We start from the raw sequence: 25470 nt of genomic DNA on the forward strand, positions 1-25470 counted from the left end.
TAATATTTTTTATTATATAAATAATTCTTTTAATATATAAAAATATAATTGAATTGTATCTGTTTTTAATTAGATTTTAAGATTGATATTCAATAACTCATCCAATCTAATTAAAATTTTAACATCAAATTTAATCCAATTAGATTGGTTATATTGTACACCCCTAAACTAAATTATGTGTGGAATTTTTTGAGAGCTTAAATCGAGAACTATTTTGAAGCAGAGTGTCAGTTCATTTTGTTTTGATGTCTTTCATTGTAATAATTTTTCTCTTTCATACAAATTGAAGTACAACATGATTTCAATAAAATTACAAAAATGAAATTATTTAAGAGAAATAATCAGTAATCACATGTTGATGCTTCTCTCCTCCACGTATAACTCCAAAGAGGCAAAAAGTGGAAAAGACTGTTTCCATGGATGGCCCAACAAAAACTCAATTATGTCCATTGTCCTCTCTGATAAAAACTCACGTGCAGTTCAATAATTTTGAATCTGTTCTACGTGGATCCTACCACAGTACTACTAATACTAACATGTGTTTCCCAATATTTACTTAGTTTCTTTTTTATATATATAATAATTAAGAAACTAACAAATCTTCACTAAAAACAAACAATTATTCATTTGAGACAGTATTATGATACTCTTTCCCACTGTAATTACATGAAAGACCAATTGTAAGAGAAAGAGAGATTGAATGAAAGCTTATTGAATAACGACATCCTTATATATAAATGGATATGGATACTCACAATAATTATAGGATCGATATAGTACAGTCAATAAATTGAAGGTCATTTTATAGCTATTGTTGTTGGAAAACGACAACTTTCTTTTATGCTGAAGAAAACGAGAAATTTTACTTATCATAACGGTTACTAAATAACACAAACACAAATGAAATTTTATATTCATGTAATAATATATAGTTAATGATCATGTGATTTCAATTCTCAATAACACCAATAAGGACCACAGTCGTGTCTACCAGTTATTAATTATAGAGTCTATTATGGTCCTTAGATATGGCCCATTGGGCTTCTCTTTTTGTTCACAAAATGTGCACCACATGAAAATTTAGAGTTTAGAGAAAAAGATTGATTAACACTGACAAAGGACCACATGAAATGTAGTGTTTCCTTCACATCATTATCACCCTCTTAATAATTCATCAAGTTTCGATTGAAACTCAATTGGTGATTTTCATTTGCAGGGACAAAGCTTTCATTATTATTTTTGAGAAGGTTTTCTTTTTTGTTTCTATTATTACATTAGTGAAATTTTCCATTATTATTTTCAAGAAGGTTTTCTTTTTTGTTTCTATTATTACATTAGTGTGTCCCCATTCTCCTTTTTTTTCAAATGGAACCTCTTGGACTTTTATTAGTGAAATAATGTATTATTTTCATTGCAATTAGTGAACTTCAACAAATACAATCACTACAGATCCGCAGCAAGAGTAAGAGAAATCTTATTTTTCTAAGAAAAAGAAAAAGTGGCACGCCAAACAAAACCCATAGAAATATTTGTGGAAGAAAGGTTTAAACTTTTCACAAGTTCTAACAAAGACAATAAATTCAGCTTCGTTTCTTGTACGTATAATTGTGTCATGTGTGTGGGTTGGGTGATTGTCTATTATGTTGCAGAAAGAGTGAATTTCATGTATCCATTAAGGATTACCATAGACATTTGATATGTTCCATTGTGAAAAGAGAGGCAAAGTTGTAACTACTACTGCATCACCACATCACTTTATATATAGAAGCTAATATCTACTTTTCACACAAAAGAGTTGCATTTCTTGTTTTGTTTTTGGCTTGTGAATGAGCAATTGCAACAGCGCTAAAACTTACATATAGGCTAAAAGGCTTTCCCGAACAAAAGAGAAGGAAAAAAGAAAAGCAATTACAAAGACAGAAAACCACAACTTTCTCATACAAGGTGGAGAATTTCAAGCAGAGCATACATACAAGATTCATGAAAAGAGGAGATTTTTCTGTTTTTCTACAACTTATTATGAATCAAAGCTAACTCTCCTCCTAACCAAATTCACTTGTATTCCAAAATCATGTTGTTCTCTGGAGCCAATCCAACACAAGCCCTCATTATGTTCTCCAGCATTGCCCTCTGCTTTGACAGTGCATTCACTACTGGGGTACCCGGTGGGACCTGTTTATTGTAGCCACAATCACACAAAAATAGTATTTAAGGTCTTTTCCTTAAGTAAATTCAATTATAACATAATTATTATTTTTTTCCCTTTTTTGTCTTAATTTGTGTATATAAATACAGAACAGTCAATTATACATATGAATTCATTTTACAATTCCATTTTTTTCCTATAAGACACAAACTTTAGCATGCCCCACAGCTTTCCAGTTTTCTTTTGTTTATTAATTACTTGGTCACAACAAGTATTATAAAATTTAGTTAATAAAGATATGTGTCTTTGACTTACAAGAGGAGCCTTGGTGAGGTAACTGAGAATTGTAGCCACAGGGTGAAATGAGTGAAACTTGCTCTGTTTTTTAACGCAGAAAGAAAGATCAAATCAATAATTTGGTATAGTCACTATAATTATAAGTCAACTCAATAGAATAATTCTAGTATTTTTACCTCCCCATCAGCCTTGAACTGTATACGGGTGCTGAGCTCAGCGAGAAGAACCAAGTCCAGAATGATGGGAGCAGCCAAAAGGGAGTCCTCACATGTGTTGTGGAGCACAATAGTGTTTGTCCCTCCCATGAATATCTCAGATGTATATTCGTCCATAGCTCTCTTGCTGTCCCCCACATATGGCACATACTACAACCCAAACCAAAAGACCATCCACACATTGCAATAGTGTCAAAATTCAGTTGATAAGTTCATAGTCTTAAAAATTACAAAAAAGTAAAATAAAATCAATAGAAAGTAAATATTCTCTTGGAGTTTACCTTAATGACAACTACATGGTCAGGATGCTCGCCTGGCTCGTAAAGGATTCCATTGCTGGCAACCATGTCATCCACAACGTTGCTCTTTGAAATCTCCTTAGAGCGGAAGGTTTGTGGGGCGGAGAGGTTCATACCGTCATTGTTTCCCAAATGGTTGTAGCTCACTATGGAGGTTGGCTGCAGTAAGATCATGATCACAAATACAAAATTTTATGAGATATTTGTACTGACTTTCATCATACCAAACTCATCTAATGAGCTGGAATTCATGGTAGGACTGAAACTTATGTGATCAAGATAGTACCTTGATACCAGCCCCAACAAGGAAATCAACCAGTACAGATTTCATCTTGGTTTGACCACTCTTGAAGTCATCCCCACCAATCAAAGTGTTGTTCTTAATAGCCAAATCAATAAGCCCTGGAAATAAGTAAGACAAAAATACAGAACTAATATTAGAGTTCATTATGTCTGGTTGTGATTAAAAAAAAAAAAGACAATAATAATCAAGTTATGGTCGGGAAACTTACCTGGGACGAAAGTGTTTTGTGGGCTTCCATTAATGAAGGGAACGTTTTCAAATATACAGGCTATGGCATACAAGGTGGAAGGAGAAATCTCAGCCTCATTCTTGTCCACTGAAGCCAAAAGGTTCTCTGTAGTGTCGTTTAGGCCTCCAATGACATTGCTGTACCTTTCTGTGTTGGCTGTCCAAAGCACAACAACTTTATCAACCTTGTTTTTCTCCTTGAACTCTCTGTTATGATGAGCCTAAAAATATTAGTACTAAACATCACCAATATAAGTCCTTTCTCACAAAAGACAAGAACACAAAAAGAGTGCATACTAAACACACACTTTAAAGTACTAATTAAACACACTTTGAAGTAGTAAATACCTAATATCCTTAATGACCTGTTCGACCTGTTCCTTCTTGGTCCCTTTGATAACGTTGTTGGCACGTGACCCTTGATTAGCAGCAATAAAATCAGGGTCATAGATACCAGGAAGTGGGACCATTGACTCCATGTAGGGCCTTAACTGCTTTTGCAGGTCAATGTCTAGGACTTTGGCCCTTGCCATGGAGTCTGCTAGGTTCATGTCACTTATGTCCCATCCCCCAAAAACAATGTCATCTGGGTTCACCTGTATTAAACACATATTAAGTCATATCCTTACTTTTTCACTTTTCACTTTACACTGTTACTACTTACTATGATTTATTTATTTAGTATACCATGGGAAGTAGGCTCTTAAATGGCGCATAAATTTCTTCTCCATTGAAAGACCCAACACGAATGGACGATGCTTGGGTCAGTGAGCCAAAGTAGTTGGCCTGTTGCACTTTGTCCTTGGTTGCCCAAGAGATGCCTCTGAAAATAATCAGTACCCAATGTTAAGATGAACCCAAATTACTCACAACATTACTAAATGGACAAAAAATAAGCATTATAATAAGCATATCATATAAAAAGACAAATTAAATAAAACGTTAAACATTGTTTATTAAATTAATAGCTTCAAACAGGAATCAAAAAGAGAATCAAAATCTTAGCAACTAGGAATTAAAAATTGAAATGAAAATCGAAAATGACTACCATCTTGGTAGTGCTGAAAGCCTGAAAATAACCAAGAAAACTCACTCTCGGTTAGCTATGACACCTCCAGTGAGAGTTGAGCCATTGTTTCCACCCCATCCCACAAGCATAACCCTGTCAAATATAATCTCATAAATTAAACAACTATAACTCTAACAATTGCATGAAAGATAAACATTTTTGGGTTATTTTTAATTTCAAAAATCAAGCATAAAATGGTGAGGGGTTTTAAAAACAGACCCAAGTTTAGGGACATGGGTTTCGGTCTTGAATTCATATTTGACAGTTTTGGGTTTAACAATCCACTGATAGGTTCCCTTTCTATTTTCATGGGCAAGCTCAGTGGTCTCATAGTTGTACACAGAATGAATCTCACTCTCTGTGTACGTTACGTTTGGGCTATCGACCTTAAAGCTCTCAATAAACATTTTCTCAAAGGAAAAGGGAAAAGAGCTTTCTTTGAAAGAAGGGATTAGAAAAAGGGGCTCAGAAAAGAGGTGAGGTGTTGAATCGATCTCAATGCTGAGCCTTGTGCATCTTACATTTTGCACCAATACACCGTATTTATAGAGCGAATATTTGACACGCTGCTACACGTGGCGCAACTTCAGCTTCCGGGACCCGCAATATTACTGGCGCTGGGTTTAGAGAAGCGTGGCCATGCAAAAAAGGAAAAATAGGGAAATTATAAAAATAAAAGAAATTATTACTTTTATTGAAACCAAACGAAACGAAACGAAGGTGCTCGAATGAAGCGGGTGACCCGGTGAGTGTGACACTCGTGAATGTATCACTGAACTCTTTTTTTTTTTTTTGAAGCTGTTATATATATATACGATACATTTTACAACTTGAGACTCGATCGGACTCCACACACATGTATCACTAAGCGTATCTTCAATTGGATTGTCCATTAAAGTGATCTTGCTACATATCTAATGCGGTTCAACTTAATTTTAAAATAAATTTTGAGAGTATAAATGTTAAGTGTTCCTCCAAAAAACAATAGTCATGCAAGCTTAGTCCTAGGTAGGGGTGTTCACAAAGTATCCGATCCAATCCAATCCGCACGATCCAATCCAATCCAATCCGCAAAATGCGGATATCCGCACTTGTGCGGATTGGATTGGATTGAAAAATCTAAAATCCGCACTTGTGCGAATTGGATGTTGTTTGACCTCAAAAACTAACCGATCCAATCCAATCCGCACTTAATTATATATATATTTTTAAAAAACTATAATATGTAATATATATTAATTAAAAAAAGATACAAACTTCTAATTTTTTAATCTTTTTTAGTAATATATTCAGTTTATGCATTTTATTTATTTTGTAATAAAAAACACAAGAAAAATAATTCTTATTAACATAGACACATACACATAAAGTTTAAATATATATATATACTAGCTTATTTATTTTAGTAATTAGATACATATATATTTTAGTGTAAATCTAAAGATAAGTATATATACATTGATATATATGTATATTGGTTTAATTTGTATATAAATAGAGATAGAAATAGATTATTATTGGAGATTAAGAAACAATAGTCTTTTTTTTTAATTTTTTTTCTATGAAATATTAAATAATTTATTATTAAAAAATAACCGTCCAAAATAACCGATCCAATCCGCACTATTGCGGATTGGATTGGATTGGATTTAAACTCTTATGCGGATCGGATTGGATCCAAAATATGAAATCCGTACTTAGTGCGGATTGGATGTTGTTTGACCAAAAAAGTGCGGATTGGATCGGATGAACATCCCTAGTCCTAGGAATTAATGAATTAGGCTTGTACTTAAAGCCCACCTAATTCAGAAATCAAAAGGAAATTTTTTTCTTTTTTAAAATTTTATATTTTTTTACTAATTTTGAAAAAATTTACATTTTTTAAAATAAAAGCCTAAAATTAATTTTTTTCTTATTACCTACTAAATTTTAAGGTGAGTTCCTATGGTCATGTCATATATATTTTGTTTTTAGAAAAAAATTATTTGTATTAAAAAAATTTATTAATTTAATATTTAAAATTTGATATGTAAAATAAATTTTAGAGTTGTCAATTATTAAAAAATATTGAAATGAAAAATAAAAAAAATTAATATTTTAAAATGATATATTAATTTTAACAACTATAAATTTTGATTTTTTGAAAAACTAACCTCAATAATTAATTACAGTAAAATGGTAAAAGCGACACGCGGGTTTGAGGAGCGTGACAAACAATTGAGAAAAATAGTTGTGGTGCTTTAGGCACTGATTAGGATATCTTAGATACGTGGCTCTCTTTCAATTGGTTCGTGATCAGCACCTAATGACGACATCTTTGTCATAATGCTTTTCAACTACCAAGTAGGTCCAATATTTGTGAGTCGTGATCGTTTTTGCAGTTGTTCTTTTCTCTTGTTTTTTTTTTTCCTTTATTACTTTTCAATAATATGTGTTCTTACTTATATATTATACTTAGCTTTGGAATATAATGTAAAGTGACAAAATCAAAATTTATCCTGGGTTAGATTCCCTTGAAAGTAACTCAGTTTATTCTCATGTCCATATCCAAACATGTAGAATTTTAGCATTGTTGCCACGTCCCAATATATAGACTATCTTTACTTCACAGTTCACACACATGTCTTTCAATTTTTCATGACTCATAATTTTTGTTGGCAGAGTTGTTGTTTTTAAGTGTAGGTGCTATTTTCCTTTTTTTGGTAGATAATAATTGCTTGACTGAAGTTGAATCGGTCGATGAGTTTCTTCAAGAAATTGAAAGATTCTACACCGACCTATTCATTTTGCAGCAACCACATGGCAATGCCATTTACACTGTTTTCCAGGGAATCACCTCCCAACTTACTCCTGAGCAGAGCCATCTTTTAGAGAAAAGTTTCACCCATGCTGAGGTAAAGTGTGCTCTCTTCTAAATGCCCCTGATAAGGCTTTTAGAATTGATGGCTTTAACAACCAATTCTACCAAAAGAATTGGCGCATGTGGTGGGTAACATGGTTACTGATGCTTGTGCTAAGCTTCCTTAACAACGAGGCAGATATATTCCACTTCAACACCACTTTCATTACCCTCATTCCAAAAGTGAGAGAGCCATCCACGCTTGAAGATGTCCGCCTTATTAGCCTTTGCACCACAATATACAAAATTATTTCTAAAACCCTGGCCAACAGAATTAAATAGGTTCTCAACCTTCTTACATCTCTCAACCAAAGTGCTTTTTTTAAAGGTCGCCTTATCTCTGATAACATCCTGATGGCATAGGAGCTCCTTCATGCCATTAAAGGGAAGAAGAAAAGCTCTTAGAGGTTGTGTTATATTTTGTGTCATAAATAAAATTCATTTCAATATAATGAGATTTATTAATTAATAAAAAATCAAAAATTGCTTTTATGTTACATGGTTCACATGATTTGATTTATTTGATGATTATGTTTAATATATAATTACTTCTATTAAGTCCATAATATATATAAATATATATATATACATATATATTTGCTCATTTTCTTTTCTCTCTGTTTGTGTTCTTGGTGCTTTGCACCATTAATGTTGTTCATACAAGCTTTTACCTTTAGCTCATTTTTAACATTTAGAAAACTACCCACATGAGCTTCTCTCTCTAGATTTTCTATCTATAGAATTTAGAGCTTCTGACACTTAGTCTATTGTTGTCATTATCATCTCGTAAGAAATAAAAACTCGAAGTAGACGTCGCACCATTACTGTCGCGATATAGGGAGTGAACTACTATAAATTTACTGTGTCTCTCTTATATAAACTTAACTACTTATTCATTCTCGCCAATCTAGCAAGTGGGTGTGGTTTAAAAGTCTAGTCCAGATTTCTCAGTCAACACTTAATAAAAAAAAATTATAAAAAACTATATCTTTTATATCAAAAATATATTATATAAAAAATATTTAAGTTAGACTCAATTTTTACTATTATTATTTCTTTCCGCAGATGGAATAAATCTAGCACTTATAATGTAAAAATAAGAGATTTTTTAAGGAACTATTTCAAAAATACACCAGAAAAAAATTACAAAAGTATGAAATTTTAAACATTTTTAATTATCGCTTTTAAGATTTTATTTACAGAACATATTTATTTACAATTCATACTGTTTTTTAATGTTTTCATGTTATACTCTTATTATTTTATTGTCAGTTTTCATTATTTATATATTACTTTTATATTATTTGTACGTTATTTTCATATTATTTACATATAATTTTTTTCTGTTGTTTCACTATAAAAATATATATAAAAAAAAATATTTCAACATAAATTGATAAAAAGTGTAATTTTTTTACCAAATATTGTACTTTGTGTATTTTTTTTTTTTTGTTTAGTTAAGAAAATTAAGCAAAAAACTCAAATTATCATAATAATAATAATAATAATAATAATAATAATAATAATACCGCTTAATATATTATGAAATTGACATGTAAATAACTGCCTCTTCACCAATACAAGTTCGCCTACAGTACGAACACAGCTACAATTATCATAATAGTTTAATCATCATTCAAATAATAAAAATTGAAAGTTGCTAATTGATTTTTTTGGACTTCTAAAAGTATCTTCAGTGGTAGCATCTTTTAAAAATGTTAAAAATCTCCACATCATTCAAAAATATAATATTTTATTTTATTTTTTTTCATATTATTTTTAGCATTCTTATTTCTAAAATCACTCAAATAATATAGCGTCTTCAAAAATACTATAATTATGATTTGAGACATTATTATTTAATTTTTTAGTTTTAATTTTTTATTAAAAAAATAATGATAGCATCAATACTACTAGCATTTACACATATTCCTATAACTAGAATAATATTTTTTTCTCTTTAATGGTATAACATCTCAATATTTTGCCACTTTATTTATCCACCTAAGCAAGCATCCCGAGATGCTGTAACTTGAAATGTGACTTTTTAGCCCTACAGTGAATACTATATTGAAATAGGGGTTTTTTTTCTATTTTGGATTAATATTACTTTAAATAAACATTTATACTGTTACAAGCAAAAATAAACATTTATATTGTTTATTAATTTCAAATTTACTATTTTCAAAGTTTCTTATTTACAAAAATACGGTAGAAAAACTCCCCCAGATGCGTAAGGAGAAGTGTGACACACATGTGGCTATGTGGGCGAGTGAGACTCACACGCAAGTGAGGGACAAAGCCTTCAGAGTAGCCTGACGCTCACAAACTGTAGCGTCAGAACGCAGCAGTGGTTGCCACGTGGCGAATTCGGACAAAGTGGATTTTACGTGTAGGGCTTTTTTTCTCAACGCAAAACAACTAAACAACAACACAAAAACAACTAGAAAACAACTTAACCATAACATATAAATCAATTAAAGTTGTTTGCAACATCTTACTTCTACTTTAAAATATTATATAAAATTAAGTTGTTTTTATGTTGTTCTAAAATTGTTATGCATTGTTATACATTACACTAACTGTTCAACAAGTGAAAAAAATAGAGTTTTACATGTTAAAATAAAAACTTATATTATATATCTCTTATATTAAGACATGGAAAATAATAAGAGAACACGAATTATGTTAATTTTGAATTAAGTGAAAAATTGATAGGAAGAGATTATAAATATGAAGAAAAATTACTTATATTTAGTAATAACATTATTCGTTGTTTTATCGTTGTTTTAAAGTTGTAAACATGTTGTTTAATTTCGTTATTTTTTGAGCATGTTGCTTTGACGTTGTTTGTATGTTGAGTTTCAGTGGTCAAAATCTGTAAACTCCCTAAATTATATATACAGTTATTTTTATGTTTTTATATCATTGCTAAATGGTTGTTAACAATTTAAAAAAGCCACTAACAACTATTACCTTTTTTAAAAAAAATATATATATATAATTATACCAATACTTGATGTAGAAATTTAAAAAATAATAATAGTTGTTTCTTAATGTACTAAAAATATAAACAAATTACAGAATAAAGTTTGCAACTGAAATGACATCAAAATCAATAATCTATTTTTTTTTTTTAAAAAAAATACAACTTACAAATAAATAAAAATGGACAACAAGTTTATTCTAATCAACTTTGAAGTTCACCATTACTAAAAATTAAGTTTTTTTGCATTCAACTGCGGAAGCAGGACAACAACATAAATAGTGAACGTTGTTTGTATGTTGAGTTTCAGTGGTCAAAATCTGTAAATTCCCTAAATTATATATACAGTTATTTTTATGTTTTTATATCATTGCTAAATGGTTGTTAACAATTTAAAAAAGCCACTAACAACTATTACCTTTTTAAAAAATATATATATAATTATACCAATACTTGATGTAGAAATTTAAAAAATAATAATAGTTGTTTCTTAATGTACTAAAAATATAAACAAATTACAGAATAAAGTTTGCAACTGAAATGACATCAAAATCAATAATCTATTTTTTTTTTTTAAAAAAAATGCAACTTACAGATTAATAAAAATGGACAACAAGTCTATTCTAATCAACTTTGAAGTTCACCATTACTAAAAATTAAGTTTTTTTGCATTCAACTGCAGAAGCAGGACAACAACATAAATAGTGAAGGCATTTACAAAATAACATATAGACAACTTATAAACAACGCTAACACAACGCTATATTAACATTATCATTAAAAATCTATAGATAAATTGACTAAATCATAAAATCAAAATGAATAAAAAATAATGCCAGAACTACGAAAAAGCTCAACTTAAAAAAAAAAAATACAATTGAATATGTCTTCTTTCTTTAGGCTAGTGAAAACTCAATTCTTTTGAGCATTTCATCAAACACATAGCATGTGTATTTTTATATACATTTAAATATATATATATATACACACATACAAAAGAAAAAAAAAATCCAAACACCAATATAATATATTTACAGAAAAAAGTTTGCAACCATCAATTAATATAAAAAAAAAAACTAAAATGACATTCAAAATTAATAATATATTTCTGAAAATTAAACAAAAAAAACTTACAAATTAATAGAAGCAAATGAGAATGGATATGAACGATATGGGGAGGGAGATGGACTTTGTGCGGCCATTGAGGGATGAGGAGGAGGAGGAGGTCGATCTTATTGACAGCAAGGGACTTGGAGATGAGTTTTCTGCAATTGAAGAGAAGGACGAAGTAAAAGATAGAGGAAAAAGAGGTTTCGTATAATTGTAATTAACAAAACTTAAAAAGGTATAAATGAAAAAGTTAAATTGTATAGAAGTAAAAAATGACATGTGACATTAAAAATGTAAATAATTGGTCAAATTTGTTATTTTGTGTAAAAAAAACCATTAAAATATGTCTACTTATTATTTTATATTTTATGTATATACTACTAATAATAATATGTATATATTTTTTTACAATTTCAAAGTCCTCAATGTTAGGAAACGTACAGCTTGCTCGTCTTACCTCAAGTCAGTGCTATTTTCACAATATTAAGTCTTTTTTGCCTCTATAATTAAAAGTGTCTTGTAAAATAACTGAAAATTTTACCATACACCTTTTATAGTCATGTAGTTATTTAAAAAAATTTGTAAAATTTTGATAAAAAAAATTAATACGTCAAAAACAGAATTCATATAATATATTGGACACGTATACTTTTTATTTGAGCATTGCTATAAGGCACTAGTGGTGCTTAGTATTTTTTGAACATGTTGCGTTGTGATTGGCTAGCAATACTTCCTAAAAACTATTATATTAAATTATATGAGACCAGATACTTAGTTAGACCAATAGCGATATTGACACATAAGAGGGTGCTAGGCACCGTTAGTATCCTTTAACATTTCTCTTTTTATTATATACCCGTAAAAGTTGCATTAAGTGTTTTCTATTATCATTTTTTTCAACAAAAGTAAAAAAGTTACCAAGTGGTTTTCATTATTGCTAGTTAATGTATACTATTAAGTACAAGGAAGTTCAAAATCCAAAAAAAAAGAAAAAAGTACAAGGAAGTTATTGTGGCAGGTATTCGTATTTGGATTCACGTGAAAGAGAAAAGTACTGGAGGGACCAAATTGGAAAAGAGAAAAGTACTAGAGGGACCAAATTAGAAAAGAGATAAAATTAAGTGTGAAATGTGTCAGAAATTATTTTGGTAAGGTGATCTCCAAGATTAACATGTGGCCATTCTTACCCTCTCACTCAATAAAATAAAAAAGTACTCAACTTCTGGTCCCACACCCTCTCCTACTCCTACTACTATTGCCTGTTTTGGTGAAGTACTACTAACCTGGTTATAATGGGAAATGCAGATGGGTATCTAGCATCCCAATGAGCTACTATAATGTTATATTTAATGGTCTACAATTTTACAAAATTAGTATAGAATCTTCACAGTATTACTTTTGAGATATGCACTAAATTATAACTCAAATTAGTTTTCATCCAATTACACAAAAATAAGAATATTGTGAATGTAAACAGAAATAAGTAATACAAAGCTCAATTATGACTCATAGCATAATATATGTTTCAATAGTATGGGTTAAAATTTATCACATAATAAATCTTGTACTAAATTTAGAATAACATTTACTATGAAACAAAATTTATATCACTATAAATTATTATTTTTTATTTATTTTTATGTCATGTTTATTATTTTACTAATAAATTTAACTATAACATTAAATTATTAACTATTTTAGTCTTTAAAAAGAGATATTTACACCATACACAAATTTTTCATCAAGTTTACATTTATATTTTGACAATAAATTTATACTTTCCATACTTATTTTTTCTTTTTACTATTTTTTATTTATTAAAGTTTCTATAAAACTTTTTTCCTTTCGTTATATCTCTTACTCTTACTCTTTTTTAGTGCTCTTTTTTTTTTTTTTGTCTTTTTCTTATGTCAGTGTTGGGTATATTTTTTATTCTCTCTCTTTTTCGTCTTTTTTTTCATCTCTCTCTCTTTTCTTTTCTTTTTCAAACGCTATTTTTTTATCTTTATATATTTAGAATTATATATAATAAGTCTCTATTTTTATATCTCTTTTTTTCCAACACTTTTTTACTCTAGCAAAATTTTATTTTATGATTTTTTTAAAAAATTACAAACACTTATTATATTTCTTTTTCTCTCTTTTACATTTTTTTTACAATTTACACTCAAACAATTTTATACTATTTTTTCAATTAATCACATTTTATAAAAAAAAAATCTTAATTCATTTCTTTTAACGTTTACTAAAATATGATTTTTTTTTAACTTTCACACATTTTCTCATATTTTTTTTATTACTCTTTCTCTCTCTTACGAAAAAATTAAGAGCACTCATCCAATATCTTTCTTTCTTTTACATGATTAATAAAAGTAGTTTTTGTTATTAATTTATAGCTCTCTTTTTGCTATTTTATAGTTGTTCTATAATTATATTTAATTTATGTTATTGTTGAGTATTTTATAGTTTTTTGTTTTGTTAGTTTTTTGTGCTTTTTTTTTTTGTACAGTTATTGTTTCATATATGTGCACTTTTTATGGTGTATATTTCTAGTTTATTCTAAATAATTTTTTTGTTTTATATATGTGCATTTGTTTTGTTATTTTTATGTTTTTTTTAATTGTTTTTAAGTGATTTTCAAAATATTTTTTTGTTCAACAGTTATTTTTTTATTCATGTGTATTTTTTATGGTGCATATTTTAATTTCTTCTTGATAATTTTTTTTTTTGTTGTATGTTTGTTACTCTGTAGTTTAAATACATATATTTACTTTATTTTCTTGACACATTTTATTAAAATAGAATGATATGATTTTTCGTCTTTTTAATTGATACAATGTGCATTAGTATATATTGACACATTAATTATATATTACTCATTATATTATATACCCTATTTTGAAATCATAAGATTTTATTATGTTTGTTATTAATGTAATTATTTATTTAACTTTTAAAAAATAAATTATCATTTTAACTGTCACTAACTCAAAAAGAAAAAAAAAATGAAGTATGAAGTTGTGTTGACCCTCAAAGATTACTAAGTGTAATATTTGGAGTCATTCTCGCGCCGCCTATGCCCACGCGACCGCCCGCTCCCATGCGCCTGCTGCATGCTCACGCCCAGTCGCGCGCCTGCGCCTGCTGCATGCTCACGCCCAGTCGCGCGCCTGCGCCTGCACCCATGACGCGTTCCGCGCCCCTTTCGCGCGCCTGCGCCCGTCCTCCTACACTCCCATCGATCTTCTTTTCCCTTTTAACACAAACAGACTAAGCAAGGAAGTATCAGACGAGATAGCAATAGCACCATGAATATGGATAATAGGGACAAAGTTCATTTCATAACCAATGTACAAAATGAAAAGGGGCATTTTTAGTGTAACAAAGGATGTCAGGTACATCAGATCACCTAGGAAACAACACTATTAGGTGTTCTCTCCATCCACAATCGTGCCACGGGTCAACTGGTCAACTTTGCCAAGTCTTCCATCTTGTCTTCTCCTAACACCAATCCCATGGACAGAATGAGTTTTTGTAATGTGTTGGGTCTTAACAATGAGTGTTTCGTCAGTAAATATCTCAAGGTCCCTCAATGCTCTGGAAGAATTGACCGGTCTGTGTTCCACTATCTTGTCCAGAATGTCTCTTCCAAGATGAGTGTGTGGAACTCTAAATATTTTTCCAAAGCTTGTAAGGAAGCCCTCATCAAAGTAGTTGTCCAAGTTTTCCCTTCCTATGTCATGTCTTGTTTCAAACCACCCCTTTGCACTATTAAGCAGCTGCAAAGTCTCATTGCAAATTTTTGTGGGGTTCCTCGAATCACAAGAAAAAAATACATTGAAAAAATTGGAATAGCCTTTGTGTTTCTAAATTTGCTGGAGGTCTTGGCTTCCGTTCCATTACTTTGCAAAACCAAGCGTTGTTGACTAAACAGGCTTGGAGAGTCTGGTCTAACCATCCTCCCTCCTATCCTCTTTGCTTAAAGCCAAAATATTTTAAACATGATTATTTTCTCTCAGCCTCTATTGGCCATAGCTCCTCTCATACTTGGAAAAGCCTTCTTTAGGGAAGAGACCTTCTCCTAAAAGGCCTCATTTGGAGAATCGGAAAGAGTAACTCCATCCCAATCACTGACAATCGATGGGCTCTAGATTTACACTACCAAACTTTTTGAACAATGCCCGGTTGAGTGACAAAAATGTCCATTTTTTCATTGATAATGATAGCACTTGGAATCGCCATAAGCTTCAGCATCATCTTCCCGATTTCCAGGTCGATAATATTCTCCAAATTCCGATTGATCCTTCCAGGGAGGATAGCCTCATTTGGGGGCACCATCAATCTGGCTTGCTTACTGTCAATTTGGCCTACCATCTTGCAAATTCCCTAGCCTTGACCCATTCTCCTTCTCCATCAAATCAGGCGAGTTTAAACTCTTGGTAGAAGTATTTGTGGTCTTTGAAGATCCCCCCCCCCCCCAAAAAAAAAAATAAAGCATTTCTTTCTGGAAAACCTACCATCATATTCTGCCATGTGCACTTAATCTGTTCAAAAGGAAAAGTATTGCTTCTCCTATTTGTTCTGCTTGCAAGACTCATGAAGAAACTGTTTCCCATGCCCTCGTAGACTGTCCCAAAGCCAAGGCAGTTTGGGAGAGAACTTCTTTTAAGCAGTTTTATAAAAATAAAAGGCAGTGTAATATTAGAGAGTTTCTCTTTCGAGGTTTTGATTATCACTTGGCTTATTTGGAAAAAAAATGAATTGCTTTTCTAGAAAAAACCTTATTGTTTTAATGATTTGGAATTCTATGCTCACACCTATTTGCAGGATTATTTTCTATCACAACACTCGCAGGATACAATTTCTTCTACCGAGGGGATTGCAACTACCCCCACCATGAGTGAATCAACCACTGATATAGCTCATAACCACTCCCAGATGTCCTATGGAGAATACTGTCTTAATGTTGATGCAGCCCTAGACTTCAAAAACTATCGTACAGGCTTGGGTGTAGTGATTAAAGGCTAGAATGGTAGCTTAGTTACAACTCTCTCTTCACCAAAACCGGGAGCTTCATCTACCATCTTTGCCGAAGGACAAGCCCTGCTCCGTGGCCTCACCTGGTGTTCTGCCATAAGAATCCCTTTGAAGCACATTGAATCTGATTGTCTTCAACTTGTCACAAAGATTAATAAATTTAGTGCAGACCGATCAACTTTTTCAGGCCTCATACATAGAATCATTCAGTCCTTATCTACCTTTCTTAAAGCCTCTCTTCAGCATGTTCCACTGACCCTAAACACGTTGGCACATAATGAAGCTTGAGATGCTTTACGCTATGATAAGGATCATATCAGGAGAGTTTGATGACTCTCTTGTTTCAAGTTGTAATTGTATCTTTGTTTCTACCCTTTCTTTGTTTCGGGTTGTTACAATTACTACCACTACAAGAATGTGTACTTTTTTCGGCGCAATTAAGTAATTGCACCGACAAAAGTTAAGCAATGCTGGCGCAAGTCAACAAAGTCGCTGGCAATATTGGTCAACCTTTTTTGCCCATCTCAACCTTTTGTTGGAATTATTTTACCAAGATCTTAGATCTACTCACAAGTATGTTTATTAACATCCTAAATAAGAACTTTCTAAAACGATAAATTAAACACATATAAAGTTTAGGAAACCTTACATTGGGTGCAGCGGAATAATATGACTCCTTCCGTTCAGATATCTAGCCCTTGATTCCTTTCTGTAGCATAGCATTATCAATATCTGAACCTGGATCTCTTTCTCTGAATCTTTGATGCTGAAACTCCTTTGCTGATGATCTTTCTTCCCGATCTTCCTCACTATGATTGAGGTATCACTTGATGTGTGTGGGCACTACTCTAATCACTAAGGATTTCGAAATATTGAAGAAGAAGAGAGGGAGTGGTCAGCCAGATAGGGAGAGAGAAGACTCAGTTTTTTCTGATTCAGAAAGTCTGAAGAAAAGTCTATTTTTCCTGAAGCCTTCACTATCTATTTATATGTAAAGCCCGCTTAGTTAATTTGGAAATTAGCAGTTATTTATGTTAATCATGAAATTATTTATAGCTATTTAAATAATTTATTGTTGATATTTATGGAATTCAGATATGCATGATTATGTCATCAGCAGTTTTTCTATTTCGCATTTCCGGTGTCCGGTATTTTGGAACGCGGCGTTTGGCTCAGTAGAAATCACAACTTAGTATGTTAGTATTTTGGGGACGGGTTTTAGACATTGGGAATGTCGGGAATGGCCGGGAATTTAGAATGTCCCAAAAATACCCCTTTAGTATGATTTTCATGATTTTATGGTGGAGGGGCAAAATGGTCTTTTTGCCCCATTAGTGTTTTGTCTTATGTGAGTTTATTAAATGAATTAAATGGTTATTTTATGCATGTTATTTGGCTGAATATATTGAATTATTATAGCTTTTATTCTTTTCCCAAACTTAGAAAATAAATCACTTTTTATTCAAAGAAACTCTCTCTCTCTCTCTCTCTCTATTCGGCCACTAGAGGCAGCTCCTAGGGTGATTTTCCTCTTCAAATTCTTGTAGATTTCAGCTTGTTGTGTGTCTCTAATCAAGGTATTTCTTGGCTTTAATCTCTTCCTTTGTTTTTCTTGAAATTCATGATGAAAATGGGTGTTGCATGCTTGATTCATGGATGTTGTTGCTGCTGATTATTATTGTTGTTGTTCCTTGTTTAAATGCTGAAATAATTAGGTTTTATGAGATTGTATAGCATGCTTGAATCCTTGTTCTACTTGGTTAAGTGCTTAGGTGAAAAAGTTATGAATTTTGAAAGAAAATGTTGTGTTTTGTTTCTGTGAATTGCTGGATGTTTCTAGGTGTTTTCAGAGATGATTATATGCTTATTTGAGTAGAAATAAATAGGTTTGGATGCATGTTAGGTGGTTTTGCTCAAGCTTGAGTTTGGAACTCAAAGCTTGAGCTCCAATGGTGATTTTTGTGTATGTGGTTTCTGGGTAGGTTTGATGCTTTAGAAATGTCATTTGGGGCATATAGAACAGGTCTGGAAAGTTTGGGACCAATTGGGGTTGAATTGGTCAAGTTATGAGATTTTATGTTTGCTGCCTGCGAGGAACCGGAATTCCGGTTGAGCATCCGGAATTCCGGATGGGGGTTCAGAATTTCCCAGAACCGGAATTCCGGTTGGGCAACCGGTCTGCCGGTTGGGGATTTTTCAGAACCCTAGTTTTCCTCGTTTTTGGGTTTTTAGGGGTATTGCCATGCTTTTTATCGATAGGGAAACTTTTAGTTTCAAGTTTTAGTCCCCGGGAAGTGATTTAGCGTGTCACTTATAGCGTTGTGATTTTTATGGTTTAGGAGCCAGTAATCCGCCGTTCAGCTTCAGTTCCAGTCAGGTTGACCGGCACACCTGAAATCGGAATCCAGGTAAGATTAGTATAACAGTATGCATATGTAGATTACATGTTTAGCGTGCATGTAGGAAGCCTGCTAGATTACATTAGATATGTATTTAGGCTTCGAACCATCCAACCCTGTCACGTCGGTACAGGCTGGAGTATGACCAGCAGCCGGAGTATGACCGGTTCGACCGATCAGGCTGACACTTGGTTGGTGGTTCAGTGCTATTGACCTATCCCGTCGGTACAGGCTGGAGTATGACCAGCAGCCGGAGTATGACCGGTTCGACCGATCAGGAGGATACTTGTCAATAGTACCGTCCCCTGAACGTTCAAAACTCAGTACCATGTTGGACATGGCAGTAGTGCTCAGTACCATGTTGGACATGGCAGTAGCGGGACTCAGTATCGTGTTGGACACGGCAGTCAGTTTTATGTATGTTATTATTATGCTTTTCTTACTGAGTCTGTCGACTCACAGTTTATGTTCATGTGTAGGTAAAGGCAAGGCTGTAGCTGATGGACCGTGACCGAGCATATGAGATTGTACATGTCGGGGCGGTTAGGCCTGGAGCGTACGATCCTCGGGACGAAGTGGTGAGATTTTTGTAACTGTCGTTAGACGACTTTCATTTTGATGTAAAAGTTGAACAGTTAAAACGTTTGTAAATATTTTTATAAATCGGGATCCCGAGACTTTTTGTAAAATGGTTTATAAGTTTAATGAAAAAGCAAAATTTTAATTAATCACGTTTTTTCCATAAACCTCGTTGATTAGCAACGAGCTGCACAGTACGTTTGAAAATCACGTAATACGCCTAAGATAGTTAGGGTGTTACATTATAGCATTCCACTAGGGTTAGATTTGAATTATATGGCATTAAAATAATGAAAAAATCAACTTAAAATACACACAATAGGTGGCCGGCCATGCCTTAGTGGATTGGGCCTTGGGTTTTGCAATTTTGCAATTTTAACACCTTTTGTATCTGATTTTCTCAAAAATGCCAATTTCCTAATTCAACCATTTAAATGCTAATTTTAACTATTTAATAACTATAAATAATTATTAAATAATATTGTCATTTATCATATTTATTAATTGAACCATACAAAGTATCATAATTAACAAATATGCCCCTATAAACTCTTTCTTTACAATTTCGCCCTTACTTAGTGAAAATTTCACAAATAGACATAGTCTAATTTGAGAATTATAATTGATTAATCAAAACCAATTACATGAGTCTTACAAGCAATATTATCTCAACTAGTGGGCGGACCATGGGTCTATATAACCGAGCTTCCAATAAGTAGATCAAGAATTTAGCACTAAAATTTACTAACTTATTAATTCTTCGTTGAATCCACGCATAGAACTTAGAATTGCACTCTTAGTATATAGAATGCTCTATATGTTCCACCATATAGACACATCATTAGTTATCCATTGTTATAATCCTAATGTGATCAATTATCCTCTATATGAATGATCTACACAGTAAAAGGATTAAATTACCGTAACACCCTACTATGTATTTTATCCTTAAAACACTTGACCCCGTATAAATGATATTTCAACTTATGTGAAATGAGATCTCCACCATTTATTTTCGTTTGGTCAAGCTCGAAGGAGATCATCCTTTGCTTACTATTCGCCAGATAGAAGCTATAGATTCCATGTTTATGCTAGCGCTCCCACTCAATTGCACTACCGTGTTTCCAAAAAGTACGTATCACCCTGACGTAAAAGCAGGCTTAACTAACAATTCAAGGAACACGAATAGCCTTTCAAGATTGAGCCTAATCATAACAGGATTAAGATCATTTGATCTAGGATCAACTAGGCGATATTGACTTGAATAGATTTTACGGTAAGTTTAATTAAATCTAAGTCAAAGTTCAATATCGGTCCCTTCCGATGCATACTCCATGCATCCAACCTGAGCTTTACTTTAACCAATGCTCTGGAAAGAACATAGCACTTCTCCAAATGCAAGTAAACTCTGTTGTAGATTATCATATCAGTAAAACCCTATGTCTGATAAATCTAGGAAACTTTATTCACATAGTCATGTTTACTTTCCAATGTGTTGACGGCACAATAAACAGGATCAAGTATGTGAAAAGGGTTTCAGATGAATCTATACATTATGTACATATATTCATGAAATAAATCATGTGAACCATGCAACATTAAATGTTATTTCTGATCTGTATTAATAAGTAAATCTGATTATATTGAAATGAGTTTTATTTAGGGCATAAAACCCAACAAACTCCCACTTGCACTAATATAAAACAAAAAGTGCGTTTCAAATAATCTCAACACATTGATATACAAATCAAGTGTAGTAGTAGTAAACTCCTCGTAATAGGATCTGAAAGGTTGAATTAACCACAACCTTTTCTCCACTATTACTCTTCCTTAATCACAAAATCATTGATAATGTGAAATTCCTCTCTATATGTCTACTCTCTTGGGATACTGGATTCTATATCTTTGGCAACTACTTTTGGTTAATCAGGAAATTAACACTAGTAGTTTAAGGCAATTTGGAATGATGCCAAAAATGTATAGAACTTTCCTTAGACTGAATAAGTACCTTTCCTGCAACCTTAACATTCAGTCCCTCTCTGGTAGACCTAGAGACTTCAGATAGGTTTTTACACTTCTCCAAAATCACTATTCCACCCCCAGAGTAACCACCATCTTATCAGAAAGATTTACTAGCACAAAGGCAAATTTCGAAATCTGATATGGTGTAGTCTAAAAGTTTTAAACACACTCTTATTGACTAACATATAGTTCCTCTTCTTAATCTTAAGATTTACTTGATTGTCTTCCAATGTTCTTCTCCTGGATTAATCTGATACCTACTCATTACTCCCACTCAACAGCAGGTGTCTGGTCTAAGGCATGCAAAAGCATATCTAAGACCTCTCACTGTTGATATAAGAAATTCTTTCATGGCTTTATCTTTTCTGGAATAGTTGAGACTTTTCCTTAGATAAATAAAATCTATGCCTAAGAAGTTGTGAAGCTTCTATAGATTGCCATTAGAAAGAAAATGCTTCAGCATCTTACTAAAGTAAGTTGCTTGCATTAGAGTAAGTAATTACCAGGTATACCACAAGCCATAGGTTTAGATAAACTCAAACCTATAATACTAGGAACAGGAAGTTTTGTTAAGTCCATTGAATAGGCTTATAAACGAAAATTTCCTTTTATGTCCTTGTAATAGAAAACTTTAGGTTACTCCATGTGAATGGATTAAACCATAGTTCTATTGGCTTTCTTCTTAGTTTCTTATCTTGACAATCCATTACTTGTTTAAACTCACAATGGATTTTAATCACTAGTGTCTCCCAAGTCATAAGAAGGTGAGTTCCTAGAAACTCTCCCACTACGACAAGGCACCGTGAATTATGTCTAAGAAAACTAAATGGTATTGATCTCTTCGGTTGTGACAAGACAACAGAGGCAGTGGGATCATCATATGTTATATAAGATGATAGAACACTTTTGGAATCAAGAAAAATATTTCCTTTATTTGCTACTTGTTTTTCAGACTTAGTCATTTTCTTAGAAAAGTAGTATTTGTTTGAACAAACACTTTCTTATCTATTGACAATGGGATGGTCCACCCCTAATCACTTAGAATAGCTAACAAACCATGGTTAACAGTTCTAGCTTTTCTTAAGATTTTTGATTAGGTCATCCATGAATCTAGTAATGTTTTACATTAAGTATACAACCATTACATCATTCTGAAATTGTATTACCATAGAAGGATTTAGGCAACGACTAGTAACTAATCATCAATATGCAACTCGAAATTTCTGGGGAGGTAAGTTTGGATATAATTCAAAAATCAATTTAATGATCTTTGAACTGCATATCTACTAACTATTTCTCCACCCCTATCAGTTCGCTAGATCTTTAACCACTTACCTTAATGGTTTTAACCATCGGTAGAAATTAATGAAATTTTTCAAACATTTCAAATTTCTTTGCTAAAAGGTATAATCTAGAGTTATCGTTTTAAGAATACAACGAAAAACTCATATCCACCCCTGAATGTACATCCATCTGCGAATGAGATGAACTACTTTCAGTGGATATAGGCATATTAACTCTTTGCAGAGATTGATCTTGTCAAATCCACTATGAACAAGATACAAATTCCATAGATTAAAAAAAATGTGGTAGTGTCTTTTGATGACTTAGGTTTAGTTACATCAAAGAGTTCTTAGAATACTGCAAGTGGATCCTGGTCACAGAATACCTAACTCATATTCCATACAGTTTGAATCCATTGATAAAAGATGGATATTGAACACTTGAGAAAGTGTAACTGTATTGTATTCTGGAATTAGAAATATAAGAAAATTTCTATTTGGAATCTAAAATTAAAGTCAAAGACTTAAATTTATACCAAATATTATGAGTAATTCTATCTTGGACCAGCACTACTAATACAAACTCTAAGTCAGATTTGCCCATACAAGTAGGAGATTTCTAAGATTGAGGATTTATATCAATTGGGAATAGAATTTCGGGATTATAATCATAAGCGTCATTTAATTTCTTAAGAGAAAATATAATGACATGAAATGATTTATAGACCATTCATCCAATGATATATTATGGAGCTAATTCGAAATGAATAAGCTAAGAGGAATTAGGATAATTTCGTTTATAAATAAGAATCCAACGATGCTTCGATTAGCGAAAGACAAAGTAATCTTATTTATGTATTCTTCTTGTTTCATATTGTAAAAATACTAGTCTAAGGTGTCATCAATTGATGAACAGCTAGATGTCGCATATACAATATTTATCTTTCGAGATCTAACACTATTATGTATGTCTAATGGTGAAAATCCACTAGGGATTTATCTCATTAGATAAACAAACATGTTGGACCAACAATGAAGATTCGAAATTAAACTACAACTTAATAACAGAAAATAACATGGTTCAATATAAATTCATACACAATTCAGAAATTATAAGCATATAGCAAGTAGGAATGACAAGTGAAAATACTAAAACATACAATCCTAAATTATTTCCAAGGTTTTTCAACAAACTGATACAGTGTCCCGTTTAGGCGAGAGTCAAAGCATCATCCATTGAATAGAGATGTCAGCTCCTCTAAAATGTTAAACATTCTAGCAACCTTTTATTCGATCAAGATTGGAATTCAGCGTTGTCCCGTTTAGGCGAGAGTCAAGGCAATTCTATCTTATGAGCTTCCACCATTGTTTCATAATTTGCAAGTCAAGTATGGTCGCCACCATTAGGGTGATCCATACCATACAAAACACTTACAAACTACTTATCATGCGAGGTTAAACGGTGCGAAATTGTTAATGAACGTTCCTCCATTAGGGAGGATTACTCACTAAAACAAACGCGGTGTAAAACCCACAATGGAGATCGAATGTCTTAATAATAATCAAGCTCATTATTTAAAGTGAGTTGTATTTTCTTTGATTCTCTTTATTTAATTTATTTATTTTAAATATATATTTATTTAAAATTTCCAATTTAGAATGAAAAATTCTAAATATAAATTTTAATTTAATATTTATAAATTTTACTTAGATGGCTATAAAAATAACATGAATTATTTCCATCTTAGTAATAATTTCCAATAAATATTTAGAAAAATATTCAATTTAAGTTGTTACAAAATTAATATAAATTAATTTACAACTCAAATTTAATTTTCTATAAATATATATTGCATTTCGAAAAATTAAAGTATTTAAGAATACAATTTTCGAAAATGCATGTTAAAATAAAAAATTAATCCTGGAAAAATTATTCTAATTTAATGTTGGCCCAAAATTAATTAATAAAATTAATTTACAACAAAAAATATAATTTTCCTATTTAATTAAATATATAAGAAAAATTTCAAATATTCAAGTATGATGATGAAAATCAACTTAAATATTAATTTTATATTTAATTAAATACACTAGAAAAATACTTCAAGCAAAAATATCATCTATCTAGATTTTCCTTTGACTAATTAATTCAATTTCTAATAATATACTTTAATTCAATTTATTTTAAATTAATCAATAAATGAAAAAATCATCGATTTAAGTTGATCCAAGAATTAATTAAAATAAATAATTAATTTACAACTTAATCTATTTTTCAAGATAAAATTCGAAATTCTAGCATTTAAGAAATGCAATTTCGAAAATTGATTAATAAAATAAAGAAAAAATATATTTTGAAAATTATTTAAATTTAGTTGAAAAAATAAATTTCAACTAAAAATAATTTTCTATTTAATTAAATGTCATGAAAAAGAAATATTTAAGTATGATGATAAAAATCAACTTAGATATTCAATTTTTAAATTAATTAAATGTATTAAATTCAAGAAATAAATAATTAAGTGTAGAGAAGGTTTAATTATTAGTCTCTAGTTTAATACTACGAAAAATATACTTAAAATAAATTGTACCAAAAT

General features: G+C 31.4%; 1 protein-coding gene across 3 annotated transcripts in view; it reads right to left on the reverse strand.

The window, feature by feature from the left end:
* Positions 1-1779: 1779 nt before the first annotated feature.
* The window catches only part of LOC115712828 (inositol-3-phosphate synthase), a 52166-nt gene continuing 28475 nt past the window's right edge, over positions 1780-25470 (reverse strand). Inside the window, exons 2-11 of one of the 3 annotated variants that reach the window (XM_061114841.1) lie at positions 4778-5127; positions 4583-4651; positions 4177-4312; positions 3838-4085; positions 3470-3696; positions 3244-3359; positions 2940-3116; positions 2620-2808; positions 2462-2524; positions 1780-2172 (exon numbers count right to left, since the gene is read on the reverse strand). In XM_061114841.1, coding sequence (XP_060970824.1) covers positions 2053-2172; positions 2462-2524; positions 2620-2808; positions 2940-3116; positions 3244-3359; positions 3470-3696; positions 3838-4085; positions 4177-4312; positions 4583-4651; positions 4778-4965 — 1533 coding nt within the window. In that variant the 5' untranslated portion in view covers positions 4966-5127 and the 3' untranslated portion in view covers positions 1780-2052. Of the gene's footprint in view, positions 2525-2619; positions 2809-2939; positions 3117-3243; positions 3360-3469; positions 3697-3837; positions 4086-4176; positions 4313-4582; positions 4652-4777; positions 5195-25470 lie in introns of those variants that run through there. The other 2 variants (XM_030641217.2, XM_061114840.1) reach the window with 2 other exon arrangements.

The sequence above is a fragment of the Cannabis sativa genome, chromosome 4 (assembly GCF_029168945.1).
Source record: "Cannabis sativa cultivar Pink pepper isolate KNU-18-1 chromosome 4, ASM2916894v1, whole genome shotgun sequence".
NCBI lineage: Eukaryota > Viridiplantae > Streptophyta > Magnoliopsida > Rosales > Cannabaceae > Cannabis > Cannabis sativa.